Source organism: Oryx dammah, unplaced genomic scaffold (assembly GCF_014754425.2).
Source record: "Oryx dammah isolate SB20612 unplaced genomic scaffold, SCBI_Odam_1.1 HiC_scaffold_8, whole genome shotgun sequence".
In the NCBI taxonomy this organism is placed as follows: Eukaryota; Metazoa; Chordata; class Mammalia; order Artiodactyla; family Bovidae; genus Oryx; species Oryx dammah.
The window spans coordinates 19,337,140-19,352,260 of record NW_024070192.1 but is presented as its reverse complement, the minus strand read 5'-3'; the positions used below and the strand labels follow the sequence as shown (position 1 = coordinate 19,352,260).

The 15,121-nt window shown below is 46.3% G+C and overlaps 1 protein-coding gene, 1 non-coding gene and 1 pseudogene across 3 annotated transcripts; 2 read left to right on the top strand and 1 right to left on the bottom strand.

The window, feature by feature from the left end:
* The first annotated feature begins 1,151 nt into the window (after window positions 1–1,151).
* On the top strand, window positions 1,152–15,067 carry IFI35 (interferon induced protein 35). 2 transcript variants are annotated; one of them, XM_040245341.1, is made up of 7 exons: window positions 1,152–1,323; window positions 13,294–13,383; window positions 13,672–13,819; window positions 13,890–13,996; window positions 14,098–14,284; window positions 14,378–14,484; window positions 14,714–15,067. In XM_040245341.1, exons 1-7 carry the CDS (start codon window positions 1,318–1,320, stop codon window positions 14,903–14,905), a joined length of 837 nt encoding a protein of 278 aa, XP_040101275.1. In that variant the 5' UTR covers window positions 1,152–1,317; the 3' UTR covers window positions 14,906–15,067. The 2 variants fall into 2 exon arrangements, with proteins under 2 accessions (XP_040101275.1, XP_040101274.1); XM_040245340.1 differs by having other exon boundaries at window positions 1,163–1,323; window positions 13,291–13,383.
* LOC120867141 lies at window positions 4,365–5,330 on the top strand (annotated as a pseudogene).
* On the bottom strand, window positions 8,777–8,849 carry TRNAG-UCC. The gene has a single exon. It is a non-coding gene; the product is annotated as a tRNA-Gly (tRNA).
* Window positions 15,068–15,121: the final 54 nt, after the last annotated feature.

Below are 15,121 nucleotides of genomic sequence, written 5' to 3'. Positions count from 1 at the left end.
GGTTTGTTGAACCCCTGTGCCAGATTATTCAAGTGCTATTTGGAAGAGAACCACACGAGAACTGCTGTAGATGGGGATGGACTCCAGCAATGAAGGCTTGAGCCACAGTGGCGCCATTCCTGGTTGCACAGGGAGAGATCCTAAATGGTCTGGCAAGAAAGGGGTTTAGGCTCTGACTTGGCACCGCTGACTGCAGAAAAGGCATTTGGCCCTTTTAGCTGACATTTCACCTCTCATTGGGTACTTAAATGTGACCAGGTTTTACTGATGAAATAGGCTCTCTAGCCAAGCTGGTTCTAAGCTACTAAATGGACTAGGATTCAAATGGGTCTACTTGCCAAGCCTCAAACTTGGCATACTTACATGAGAAGTACAGGGATTGAGAAAGGGGCCCAAAATAGTGGGAAACCCTGGATTGGGTGAAAATACAAGACATCCTGCAGTATTTAATTATACTTGGATTTGACTCACCTTTGAGTGCTGAATGGCTCTATGAAATTCTCCAGGCAAGAATACAGGTGGGGACACATTCCCTTCTCCAGGGGATCTTCTCAACCCAAGGATCAAACCCAGGTCTCCTGCATTACAGGCAGATTCTTTACCAGGAAAGCCCTGGGTGTCTCCAGTAAATGTTAACAGCTTGCCTACTCAAGAGTCACAAATGGAACCAAAATAAAAACCTTCTGTGGCAAAAATTCAAGTACTTGCATATTTGTATCACTTCTAGCAGTGGGAAGTTTCTGTACTGTCTCACAAATTTAGAATCTCATCTGTAGAATGGAAAAAATAAAACCAACTTTGAGGGGTCATTTTGAAGGTTAATTCATGAAAAGCAGAATTGGACATGTAACAGCTCTCAAATGCTGGCTATTACCACAGTTTGGAGAACTTGGGGCTGTTATCTATCATGTTTGCAATTATCAACATCTGCATGTTCTGGGTAACACTAAGCCATTAACAAAGCAGACAAAATTCTACGAATAGGCCTGTACTGGGATTGATATGCTGGAAAGAAAGGCTGATTTGGGCCAGGATTCAGTTTGTATTTGCTTGTAGGGTAACTTACCCGAGGCCTCATAGCTAGGGGAAGTCAACTTTGAAGGCCAGGAAGCCACCCAGGGGTGGAGCATGGGAGGGGCAGGGACTTCAATGAAAGGAAAGTGAAAGCAAACAGCCTGCATATAGAAGAAGTGTCTTCCAGGCTCCGGTGGGCGAGACCAAAGCTCCTTAAATTGCAAGCAAGTTTTCGTTATTGGGGACTCTGCCAATGTGTGCCCAGCTCTGAAGGTTCACCTCTTGCCAACCGGATCCCAGACTATGTCGGTGAGGAGGAGGGTTTTGGGGGTGGGAAGAATCAGAGGAGCGCCCCTTTTGGCCAGAAATCTACCGGTTTCTCAGAGTCTAGCAAGCAAGCAAGCCTCTTCCTGGTTTCTCGGAGTCTAGCAAGCAAGCCTCTTCCTGCCCATCTCTTAGACCTGCAGAAGGTCCAGGGAGAGACCAGCTGGGATGACATCTCTAGGGTGCTGGTCCTCTGCCTCAGAGACAGTTCTAAAAACTGCACCACAGGAGATCTGTATGAATTCCTTCTGTATGAATTCCTTCTGTATGAATTCCTTGTGTGGATGTGCATTTTTCTGGAGAAAGAATCCATCATTTTCATTATATACTCAAAAGGGTTATGTGACCCCTAAAAATTCAGGAATTGCTCACACCTTTATCTCCTGAGATCTTCCTTAACAAATTCCTCCCCTCCTAACATTTCCATTTCAGCTTAACCTAGGACTCTCTTCAGGATGAAGGGAAGAAGTGTTCCTCTTCTGAGACCTAACCCCCACCCCCCCACCCCGTCTGCTCTGGTCCCCCCTTTCCCAACCCATGAATGCCCCTGCTCATGATAGACTAAGCCCTCTGCTGGCTGGTCCTCTGTTTCTGCCTGTCCAACTTTGATCACCAGTGCCTGGCATGCAGTAGGCACTCAGTAAACATCTGTTGAATGAATGAATCTCATCTAAATTCTTCAGCCTTTCTTACCCTCATACTACCCCATCTGTTACAAATACATAATCTCTTTCTTGGAAATGTTTCATCTGCCTCTCAAATGTAGGAAGAAAGACCCCAGACTTTAGAGCCAGCCTGATTGGTTTCAGAACCTGGTTCCTCCAACTGTGGGGCCCTGGGCAAGTTACTAGCCTCTCTGCTGCTGCTGCTGCTGCTGCTAAGTCACTTCAGTCATGTCCGACCCTGTGCGACCCCATAGACAGCAGGCAGCCCACCAGGCTCCCCCATCCCTGGGATTCTCCAGGCAAGAACACTGGAGTGGGTTGCCATTTCTTTCTCCAATGCAGGAAAGTGAAAAGTGAAAGTGAAGCTGCTCAGTCATGTCTGACTCTTAGCGACCCCATGGACTGCAGCCTACCAGGCTCCTCCGTCCATGGAATTTTCCAGGCAAGAGTACTAGAGTGGGGTACAATTATATAAGTCCTATACCCTTATCCGTATGGTGGGAATAGCAGTAACACTTCCACAGACGAATACCTATCTGCAAGAATTAAACTAAATAATCCCTAAAACACACAGTGAACACTGAGCACTCTGCTTGACATATACTAAGTGCTCAATACCTGCTCATTATTGTTAAAAGTACCAACCTTTTCAGAACCCCAGTTTCCCAGGACGATCTTGATTCACCCCCACCTCACTCCTACCACTCTGCTAAAACTGCTTTCTCTCTTTTTAAAATTATTTGATTTATTTTTGACTGTGCTGGGTCTTCATTGTTCCAAGTAGACTCTAGTTGCGGTGAGTGGGGGGGCTACTGTCTAGTTGCGGGATGCCGGCTTCTCATTGCAGTGGCTTCCCTTGTTGCAGAACACCTGCTCTAGGTGTATGGGCTCAGTAGTTGTGGCTCTGGGCTCTAGAGCACAGGCCAAGTAGTTGTGGCTTAGTTGCTCTGAGGTATGCGGGATCTTTCCAGATCAAGGATCGAACCTGAGTCCCCTACATTGGCAAGTGGATTTTTTTAAAAATGTATTTATTTTTAACTGGAGTATAATTGCTTTACAACATTGTATTAGTTTCTATCATATATCAATATGAATCAGCCGTAAGTATATGTATGTCCCCTTCCTCTTGAACTTCGCTCCCATCTGCCACCCCATGCCACCCCTCTAGGTTGTCATGGAGCACTGGATTTGAGCTCCCCACGTCATACAGCAAATTTCCACTGGCTGTCAAATTTTACATATGGTAATGTATATATTTCAATGCTATTCTCTCAAGTCATCCCAGGCAGGCAAATTTTTAACTACTGGACCACCAAGGAAGTCCTAAAACTGCTCTCTTAGAGGGACTTTCCTCTTAAACAGGAAATAAAGAAGGTGGTTTCAGGAAACTGTAATTTTGAAAAATCACCCCGAGAGCAGGAGGAAGCCACAGTGGTGGGAAGATGATGCACTCTGGCACAAATTGCAGTCAATTAGGGATCCTTTTTCAGATTCAAGTTAGAAGTGAGAGTTCAGATAAGTGAGACCACCATTGCTGCTTTGAACACCTCAGAAAGGGGGAATGGTTTCATTGGAACTGGCAAAAAAGAGCTTCAGTCAGTCAGTTCAGTTGCTCAGTCGTATCCAACTCTTTGCAACCCCATGGACTTCAGCATGCCAGGCTTCCCTTTCCATCACCAACTCCTGGAGCTTGCTCAAACTCATGTCCATCGAGTCGATGATGCCATCCAACCATCTTATCCTCTGTATAGTAACAAGAGCTTACTAGGAGTCAAAGAAAATAATATGAAATCCAGGACTAGGGCGCCCTCTACTAAATGCAAAGTTCACTCTGATGAAAAGTCCAAGTATCACTCTAAAGATAAAAGGGCCATCAAGGAGTGAAGCAAGAAGGATCATCTGTAGTTTAGTTGCTGAGCAGTGGCCGACTCTTTGAGACCTCATAGACCCTGGACCACAGCTCACCAATCTTCCCTGTCCTTCACTATCTCCTGGAGTTTGCTCAGACTCATGTCTATTGAGTTGGTGATGCCATCCAACTGTTACCCGCTACTCCTCCTGCCTTTAATCTTTCCCAGCATCAGGGTCTTTTCTGATGTGTCAGCTCTTCACATCAGGTGGCCAGTTGGAGCTTCAGCTTTAGCATCAGTCCTTCCAGTGAATATTCAGGGTTGATTTCTTTTAGGATTCATTGGTTTGATCTCCTTGCTGTCCAAGGGACTCACAAGAGTCTTCTTCAACACAATTTGAAACCATCAGTTCTTTGGTGCTCAGATTGCTTTATGATCCAACTCTCACATCCATACATGACTACTGGAAAAACCATAGTTTTAACTAGATGAACCTTTGTTGGCAAAGTGATGTCCCTGCAGAGATAAAAGTCAAAAGAGGCACAGCACTTCCAATGGTAGCAGCAGCTTCAGGTCTCTGTCCAGTTCTGCCTCCAGTCTGGGCTCAAGCACCCCCACAGGCTCCATCAGTGGCTCCAGCTCATCTTCAGCATCGAACTGCTCAGGAAGTTCCAGCATGTTCCCCGGCTCCAGCTCCAGCAGCTCCTCTGGCTCTCCAAATCCTTCTTGGCACAGACATGACAACAGGTGGCGTTCACGCTCCAAATGTAAACCAGCTGAAAGAGATGGAAAGGAAAGGAAAAGAACCCTTCCCCTAAATCCACCAAAGAACACACGGGGAGGCTCACCAGGAATGTGATCAAGGATCACATCATGAAGATATTCTCCACCTCTGGGAAAATTAAAATGATTGACATATGCCTGTAGAAAGCATCCACCCCCAGCTGTTTAAAGGCTGTGCCTATGAATGAGTTTGAAAATCCACGTGAGACTGAGAAGGCGCTGAAGCTCAGGGACAGAGAATAAATCAACGACCAGTACATCATGGCTACTGCTGCTATGGCCCCTTGGCCTTGGCCACCCCCCAGGCAATCCCCCCCACCCGCCCCCGAAGAATGCTGCCACTGCTTCCCACATGGCGCAGGTCCAAGGATGAGGAGAAGGTCATGTTCCCCTCGACAGACTCAAGTCCCTGGTGCTCCCACGATCCCGTTCTCCCGGGGCTGCCGCCACGACAAGAGACACTCTAGTTCCAGCTCCTCCCGATAATCAGGGCCACTGAAGCTCTACCCTATCCAGCTCACTTCTGTCACTTTTCTAGCCGAAGAAGGATGGGTAGGAAAGAAATCCCTCCTCAGGGGCAGACTTGGAAGGTGAAGGGAGCAGTTGAGATGTTCCCGGGGCAGCAGAGTGCCAGCTGCAGAGTGTTGTGGGTTGGGTTTGGTTGGCGACTTGCTTGTAAAGATCCCCTCCTGTTTGCTAGCTAGAAAGCTTCCCCATTTCTAGTTCCTGAGAGTCGGTTTGGTGGCAAAGCCAACAGAGATGAGCAGGGGGCTCCTAGTGACGGGTCAACGCCAGCCTGGGAGGCCTGTGGAGTCCCACAGGAAAGGACATGCTTTTACACAACGGCCATTCCTGTTAGCCTGGCCCTGCTCCCCTGCCTGAGTCCTCTTCTGACCCCTAGGGTAAGATATCTCCAGTTATCTACCCAAACGGTTCTTTTTAGACGCGTGCGTGCACACGTACCGCCCACGCCCCCCGACGTCTCCCTCTCTTTCTGAAATTGGTAAGTTGAGAGCCAGGTGTGCCAGGCCACCATAGAACCACCGCTGTGTTGGTATTCGTGGTGGTCCTGCAGGTTACCTTGGCAACGTCTACATGGCTTTTCTGGCTTTTATTGTACAGTCAGTACTATAAATTTTCTGTTTTGAGTTTTGTAACTTTGTAGCATTTTAGATAATGTTGTGTTTGTTGAGTAGAGTAAAAGAATTGTGTTGAATAAACCTAGAATTAGAATTCAAAAATAAAATCACCCTAAATTCGTTGCTGAGAGACAACCTCTGTTAATGACATTGTGATGTCTATCTTCCAAGAATTTTTTTGCATTTCTATACTTTAATAAATATCTTCATGAGTTAAAATGTTTAAAATCAACAGACTAGGAAGAATATAGGCAATTTTATATTTTGATTTTTTGGTTTATTGTGAGCATTTCATGTTAAATGTTCCTCTTTACTATGTGTTTTAATTGCTATGTAATATTTTATATGGGCTTTACCAGGTGGCTCAGTGGTAAATAATCCACTTGCCATGCAGAAGATGTAGGAGATGCCAGTTCAATCCCTGGGTCAGGAAGATCCCCTGGAGGAGGAAATGGCAACCCACTCCAGTGTTCTTGCCTGAAAAATCCCATGGACAGAAGAGCCTAGCAGGCTACAGGCCATGGGATCACAAACAGTCAGACAGACTAAGCACATAGCACCTAATATTTTATATTGAATTGTTTCTCTCCTGTTGGCCATGTAGATTTCTTTTTTTTTTTTTTTTCTGTTGTAAACAAGGCTACAATAATCATCCTTTTATGTGTGCCGACGTTTCCTTATGATAAGCAGGACTATTTTTTTGAGGATTTTTTGCTCAATCCCACAGGTCATTATCATGCCTCCTGGCAGAAGGCCTGTTAGCAGCACTGTGCCCAGCCCAGGCTCTTCCCCCTTAAACGTGTTGTTCTTCATGCCTGCTCTCCCTCCGGTTTCACTAGCCTCTCTTCTGCATTCTCCTCGGCTGGTTCTACCTTGTTCCCTGATCTCTTAGTGTTGGATGCCCCAGAAATCAGCGCTTGAACCCCTTCTTGTTGATCTCATTTAGTTTGTGACTTTAACTATCTCTGCATGGACAACTCTCATGTTTATACTCATGGCCTGTATCAATGGTAAAGAATCTGCCTGCCAATGCAGGAGATGCAGGTTCGATCCCTGGGTTGGGAAGATCTCCTGGAGGAGGAAATGACTGGTGGTTCAGATGGTAAAGAATCTGTCTGCAATGCAGGAGACCTGGGTTAGGAAGATCCCCTGGAGAAGGAAATAGCAACCTACTCCAGTATTCTTGCCTGGAGAATCCCATGGACAGAGGAGCCTGGCGGGCTACAGTGCGTGGGGTCACAAAGAGTCAGACAGGAGTGAGCACAAATACACACATACACATATGGCTCATCCCCTAGAATGTAAAAACTCCACAGTGAAGTTTTCTCTGTTTGGTTCACTACTGTATCCCCAGAGCCTAGAGTAGGGTCCAGCACAAAGTAGATGCCTCGTAGTTGATAGCTGTATGAGTGAATATGGAAGCAAATGAGGGAGGGGACTTCCCTGTAGCCCTCTTTTTCTTTTGCTGTTTTATTTTTCTTCTTCCTTTGTGTCTCTGACACTACCTAATTCTGGCCCTGGCCCTGTCCTGACTATGCCCTCTTTATCCTCTCAGCATTCCTCTACATGCGTGCATGCTAAGTTGCTTCAGTCGTGTCCGACTCTTTGCAACCCTATGCAAAGAGTTTGCAACTGTAGCCCACCAAGATCCTCTGTCCATGGGATTCTCCAGGCAAGAATACTGGAGTGGGTTGCCATTTCCTCCTCCAGGGGATCTTTCCGACCCAGGGATCAAACCTGCGTCTCATGCATTGGCAGGTGGTTTCTTTACACTTAGGGCCACCTGAGAATCCTCTACGTTCATTTATCTTTCCTGAAAACTGACTAGGTATCTTGGAAGATTTTTTTGTTTTTTTCTGCTGTGCTGCACAGTATACAGAATCTTAGTTTCCTGACCAGGGATCAAACCCCTGCCCTCTCCAGTGGAAGCATGGATTCTTAACCACTGGACTGTCAGGGAAGTCCCAAAGATCACTCATTCTGTCTCTGGATGAGTTCTTCCACCTTTTTTGCTTCTATCATTAGCACATTACTGTTCTAACCCAGAGTCCTATCCACCAAGTCCTGTTCCTGACACCATGTGTCTTCAATAGCCTTGGGTTTGACTCACTTTTGCCCACTAAGGGTATTTTTTGTTATTTTTGGTCCCACTGCATGACTTGTACTAGGACATAACCAGATGAAGGGGGAACATATTTTCCTTTTTTTTTTTTCATTGCTATGTCTCCAGAGTCTATAATATAGGACTGCATGGCACAGAGCAGAAAATCTATATTAGGGGTCCTCAACCTCCAGGATCTATTGCTTGATGATATGAGGTGTAGCCGATGTAATAATAATAGAAATAGTGTTAGTCACTCAGTCGTGTCTGACTCTTTGCAACCACATGGACTATAGCCAGTCAGGCTCCTCTGACCATGCGATTCTCTAGGCAAGAATACTGGAGTGGGTTGCCATGCCCACCTTCAGGAGGATCTTCCCAACCCAGGGATCGAATCCGGGTCTCCTGCATTGCAGGCAGATTCTTTACCGTCTGAGCCACTAGGGAAGCCCCAATAGAAATAAAGTGCATAATAAATGTAATGTGCTTGAATTGTCCCCAAACCATCCCCCTCCCCAGTCCATGGAAAAACTGTCTTCTGTGAAACTGGTTTCTGGTGCCAAAAAGGTTGGGGACCACTGGCTTAGAGGATCTAAGTCCCCTGACCAGGGATTGAACCCAGGCCATGGCATTGAAAGCCCAGAATCTTAACCATTAGACCACCAGGAAACTTCCCTATTATTTAACCTTAACGGATCTCAGGTTCCTCAACTATCAAATGGGGATTATTAAATACAAAACATTTAACATAACACTCATCAGATGCCATAAACTACTTTTTTTTTTTTTTTTTTAAATTTTTTTTTAATTTATTTATTTGTATTTATTTATTTGGCTGCTCTTGATCTCAGTTGTGGCACTCAGGATGTTCAATCTTTAGTTGTGGCATGTGGGATCTAGTTCCCTGACCAGGGATTGAACCTGGGCTCCCTGCATTGGAAGCCCAGAGTCTTAACCACTGGACCACCAGAGAAGTCCCCATAAACTACTTTTACAAATAAAATTATACATAGGTAGAAATTGGTATTCCCATTTTATAGATGAAAGCAAGGTACAGAGAGTTAAACAACTTGCCCATTGTCTTGCAGTAGTAAGAACAGCTGGATGTAAGTCCTGGAGGTTTGGCCCCAGAATTTATGTTCTTAATTGTTACGTTACACTGCCTGCCAATACTGCTATGATGAACACAGACAGCATGAGATTTTATCGTAGGGGTGGTCAGGTTCTAAACTTCACAAATAAGGAGGAGAATGCATTTGTTGTTGTTATTGTTCAGTACCTAAGTCATGTCTGACTCTGTGACCCTATGGACTGCAGCATGCCAGACCTCCAGGTCCACCGTCTCCCGGTTTTGCCCAAGTTTACGTCCACTGAATCGGTGATACTATCCAACCATCTCATTCTCTGCCTCCCTCTTCTCCTTTTCTCCTTCAATCCTTCCCAGCATCCGGGTCTTTTCCAGTGAATTGGCTGTTCGCGTCAGGGAGTCAAAATACTGGAGCTTCAGCTTCAGCATTCTGAAGAATGCTTGCATGTAGTTAAATGAACCTCAAATCATTAATTCACTCCTAAGTATCCAGAATTTACAGTCTCAATGAGCTCAATGTAAAATGTATAGAAATTTTTTTTTTCAGTTGAGCACTTGATGGATATTGGCAGGTGCCAATATTATAACTTGGTGCCAGTGTTATAATGTTAAATTATATGTTATAATGTTAAAGAAATAAATAGCATGTATAACTGAATTCAAGTGCAGGTTGCTCAGTCGTGTCCAACTCTTTTTTGGAATTCTCCAGGCCAGAATACTGGAGTGGGTAGCCTTTCCCTTCTCCAGGAGATCTTCCCAACCCAGGAATTGAACCGGGGTCTCCTGCATTGCAGGCGGATTCTTTATCAAGTGAGCTATCAGGGAAGTTCTGAATTCAAGTAAATCACTATAATCAGCCTTTGTTGTCCTTGAAAAGTCTGAAGTTTTGGCTGGGAATTGGAGATAGGAAGCAGTTTCGTGATACTTCAATGGGATGGAGGCCAAGTGTGCCTGGCATTTAGCAGGTCCCCAATAACTACTGGCTCTCTTCCCTTGCCTGTTGGGTCAATGACATTATACCAAACCCTTGAACACCCAGGTCTGCAACCTCAGCACTGTCTCTCCAGTCTGTCCGCTTTGTCTCCTTAATACAACATCCAGAGTCTGGGGTCTTTTCCTCAAGGGACATACTCACCCACACGTGTTCCTTGTGCCCACCCGCCAGAGGCTCAGGTCAGCTCCTGTCACATCTGTGAGAATTAGAGCTGCAGAATCTGGATTTGTTTCCTCGTTCCACAGTTCCTGCTGCTCCAGTTCATCTTGCCATCACTGTCAGATAGAAATCTTTTCTTTTTTTTTTTAGTATAGTTGATTTACAGTGTTGTATTAGCTTCAGGTATATAACAAAGTAATTTACTTATACATATATACATATTCTTTTTCAGAGTCTTCTCTATTACAGATTATTATAAGATATTGAATAGAGTTCCCTGTGTGATATAAGAGGTCCTTGTTGTTTATCTATTTTCTTCATAGTAATGTGCATCTGCTAATCCCAAACTCCTAATTTATCTCTCCCTCACCTCTTTTCTCCTTTGGTAACTGTAAGTTTGTTCTTTATGTCTGTCTTCACTTTGTCAAAAATTCATTTGTATCTTTTTTTTCAGATTCCACTTATAAGTGATATTATATGATATTTGTCTTTCTCATCTGATTTACGTCATTTAGTGTGATAATCTCTAGGTCCACCCATGTTGCTGCAAGATGGCGTTACTTCATTCTTTTTATGACTAATACTCCATTGTGTGTGTAAAACATCTTTATCCAAATTCGTCTATTGGTGGACACTTAACTTCCTTCCATGTCATGGTTATTGTAAATAGCGCTCCCATGAAAGTGAGGCTGCATGTGTCAGGGAAAACTCTACAAATTAGAGTTTTCATCTTTTCCGGATGTATGTCCAGAAACAACATTGCTGGATGATATGGGTAATTCTATTTTTAGTTGTTTATTTTTTGGCGGCGTCAGGGTCAGTTCTTAGTTGCAGCCTGTGGGGTCTTCCTTGCATCATGAGGCTCATTCATTGAGGCACATGGACTCCAGTTGTGGCGAAAGACTCAGTAGTTGCAGCACACGGGCTTAGTTCCTGAACCAGGGATCAACCCACTGGACCAACCTGCCACTGGACCACCAGGGAAGCCCCTATTTTTAGTTTTTCAAAGAACCTCCATACTGTTTTCCATATTGGTTGCACCAATTTAGATTCCCTGCAACAGTGCAGGAGGGTTCTCTTTTCTCCATACCCTCTCCAGCATTTATTATTCATAGACTTTTCTATGATGGCCATTCTGACCTTGTCTGAAGTCATTGTAATTTTGATTTGCATTTTTCTAATAATTAGTGATGCTGAGCATTTTTTTCATGTGCCTCCTGGCCATCTGTATGTCTTCTTCAGAGAAATGTCTATATAGGTCTTCTGCCCATTTTTTGATGGGCAAATTGAGCTCTTTTAAACACTGTATCCATCACCTCACTCCCCTTTTCAGAAATCTTCACTAGTTCTCCATTTCCCTGCTGATAAACTCCCCTTCTTGAATATTTTTTAAAATTGTATTTATGAAGCTTTTAAAAATAAATAAATTTACTTATTTAAAGCTACGTATTGAACAGCCTTGCCAATTACTAGGTTTTCAAACTATATGTATAATTAGATCAAGATTTAAAGCAGAAGTAAAAAGAGGATAGGTTAAGGACTGAATCCAATTCAAGAATGCATTTTATTTTTATATTTTTTTAAAGTCAAGCCATCTTTTTCAATAAAAAAATCCAGGTTTCTGATTTCCCTTAGAAATGGGAAGATATAGGATACTGAAACCACATTCCATGTGAAGAAAACTTGGCTAGAGCCAAGATGGGGTTGCCACTCTAGTGGGGACATGCTGTCTCCAGGATGTCAGAGTCCCCACCTCTCCACATGACACTACATGGACTCCCCTGACTCATGGATGTCATCTCGCTGCCCCTGAGAATCACTGATTATTTCTCACTACTCATTACCCAGCATTATTTGATCAAGCCCTAGGTTTCGTCTGCTTAAAACAGAGTGAACTCACCCTGAATGATTCAGCACCCTCTGTAATATGCTTCCGTTATGTCGCTCGTTCGCTTCATTCATTCACTCAACACACAATTTACTGAATGCCTGTTTTGTGCTGGGGACACAGAGATGGCCAGGACAGAGTCCCGTCCTTCCTAGTGAGCTCACACTTTCCTGAGCTGACCTTATTTATCAGGCTTCCAACTGCAGGGTGAGCGATCCACCCCACAAACAAAGGTGCATTTGTTCCTATCCCTGGTGTCATTCCCCTGGCCATTTGTCAGCTCTCACTCTCTCTCTGGACCTGCCCCAAATCACACTCAGTCTGAAAGGCTGCTTGGCACAGTGGAAAGGGTGGAAGTCATGGGACAGGCTGGGAGATCTTGGGTAAATTACTCCCCTGTTTTGACTTTGATTTCTTCACTGTAAAGCACAGATTAAGAGTCTGGAGTCAGACTGCCTAGGGCCAGATGACTGTGGGCAAGTCATCTGATCTCTCTGAACTACAGTTTCCTCCTCTGCAAAATAAGGGTAAGAGTGTATTTATTTCATAAGGTTGTTGCAAGATGTGAGTGATATAATTCATATAAAGGGCTTAGCATAGTGCCTGATATACAGTAAGTGCCTAATAAATGTTAGCTGGTAGTCTTATCTTACAACTCGAAGCCCCTATTCCTCCTCTAGGTCTCCCTTGTGTTAACCCCTATAGGACTGTCCCTCCTCCAAATGCCTGCTGTCCTCCACCATCAATTGTGTGATTGTGAACTGTTTTGAGTACCATTTTATACAGGCCTGAGGGCTGGACCTTTGTCTTTCACTGCCCTGTGTCATGCCCAGTCCCTCATAGCAGGAGCTCAATCGATGTTTTCTGTTTTGTTTTGGACTGTGCTGGGTCTTCGCTTGTGGTGCACGCAGGTTCAATAGTTGTGGCACGTGGGCTTAGTTTTCTTGCTGCCTGTGGGTCTCAGTTCCCAGACCAGAGGTCAAACCCGCGTCCCCTGCATTGGAAAGTGGATTCTCAACCACTGGACTCACCAGGAAAGTCCCTTGATCAGCATTTGTTAAACTCTAGGGCTCCAGGAATGACCCAGCCATGGCTGCTGCAAAGGCTCCTGCCCTTCAGAGCAGCTGAGATGAGGGCATTCAAGCTGGGCCAGGACAAGCCCAGGCCAGGGTAAATGGGTTGGTTTGTTCTCAAGTTGAGCATCAGCCCTGCTCTTGGAGAGTCCTGAAGAGGACAGCGCCCTTCCCCTGGCTCATTCAGTCTCTGGTTGTTCCCCTCTGCTCCAGCAGGCTCTCCAGGTCCTTCAGGAGGAACAGGCCAGACTAAAGATGAGGCTGCAGGAGCTGCAGAGGAATCTCAGGGACTGCCCCCAAGGCAAGGTAAGCTTCGAGGGGGTGTGGCCTTATAGAGAAAGTTGCTGCTGCTGCTGCTAAGTCACTTCAGTAGTGTCCAACTCTGTAATTTCACTCCTGCTCTGCCATTTCCTTTCTGTGTGACCTTATCCACTTCTTCACTTACTCCACTTCTTCATCCAGCTCTCGTTTCAGGATTAATCCCTGGCACTCAGCATCAGTCACATATAATCGGGGGTGCTTCCCTCCTGGGAGGGAGTTGGGGGCTCTCCCCAACCTTGAAGTCTGCATCACCCTCTCCTCCCCTACCCGCAGGTCCCATTCCCTGTGCCCGAGTTGCCCCTGGTGTTCCGAGGACACTTTCAGAAGGGCAAGGCAATGGCCAAGTCTGTGGTTTCCCATGTGCGGATTTGTTACCCTCTGCCTGGAGGCTCTGCTCTGGTGACCTTTGATGACCCCAATGGTGAGCTCCAGTAAGCCCAGGGAGGGAGGCTGGGAGGCTTCCTAGGACCAATCCTGCTCCCCTTCCCCAGTGGCCAAGCAGGTGCTGCAACAAAAGGAACATCAGATCAATGTAGAAGGGTTCCGGCTGAGGGTTCAAGTCCAGCCCCTGGAGCTACCCATGCTGACCACCATCCAGGTGACAGAGTGGCGGGGCCCTGGGCCCTGCAGGGGTCCCCATGCACTGGGCACAAGGGCATTGGGCTGTGCCTGGGACCACTTCCTCCTGTCTTTCCCCAGGTGTCCAGCCAGATGAATGACCATAGAGTGCTGGTCAGTGGGTTTCCTGCCAGGCTCAAGCTAAGTGAGGAAGAGCTGCTGGACAAGCTGGAGATCTTCTTTGGCAAGACCAAGAATGGAGGTGGTGATGTGGAGATGAGGGAACTGCTGCAAGGGGGTGTCATGCTGGGCTTTACTGAGGATGGAGGTAAGGGCCTTGCTGGTGAGATGAGAGTCGGGGCATCAGGCCATGGGAAGGGAGAGCCCTGGATGCTGAAGGTCTTCTGCTCCGTCCTTGCAGTGGCCCAGCACCTGTGCCAGATGGGCCAGTTCATGGTGCCACTGGGTAAACAGCAGTCCTGTTTGAGAGTCTCTCCCTATATGAGTGGGAAGATCCAGAAGGCCGAGGTAAGTGGGAAGATGAAGATGGGGACTGGGCCAGGCCACCTATCTGCATGCCAGAAACTTGCCCAAGGAGGGAATCACAGCCCCAAAACCCCACTGACCTATTCGCTTCCTACTTCTCCAGGCCTCCTGCCCCCTCCCATACTCCCAGGGTCACCACCTGTGCCAACCTCTGCCCCCTCCCAAGCCCAACCCGCATGAGCCTTTGCCCGTCTCCTGGCTCCCTTTCCAGGTCAGGCCCCAGCCTGTGACCCAGTCGGTGCTGGTGCTCAACATTCCTGATGTCCTGGATGGCCCGGAGCTACAAGACATCCTGGAGATCCACTTCCAGAAACCCACGCGTGGAGGGGGGGAGGTGGAAGCTGTGACAGTCGTGCCCCCAGGGCAGAGGGGCCTGGCAGTCTTCACTTCGAAGTCAGGCTAGGAGCCCGCCTTACTCATTAAGCCCACCCCTCTGCCAAGGCTCTTAAGCCAGGTTGGGGCTGGAGGCATGTACAGGAGAAAGTGATGACGCTGGTCAACGGAGGGAGGCATTAGGAGCGGTGAAATGCTGCCCGAGAACAGTAAAAGTGCCCGCGTGGTGTGATCCTCTTCCTCATTTCACTTCATGAAAGGAAACTTGATCGCGGCATAGGAGGAG

Bases quoted from the DNA above. Each gene is read 5' to 3' on its own strand.
- IFI35 (XM_040245340.1), top strand. The intron at 13,997-14,097 runs GTGACAGAGTGG...GTCTTTCCCCAG, and splicing joins CCATGCTGACCACCATCCAG to GTGTCCAGCCAGATGAATGA. The intron at 14,485-14,713 runs GTAAGTGGGAAG...CTCCCTTTCCAG, and splicing joins GGAAGATCCAGAAGGCCGAG to GTCAGGCCCCAGCCTGTGAC.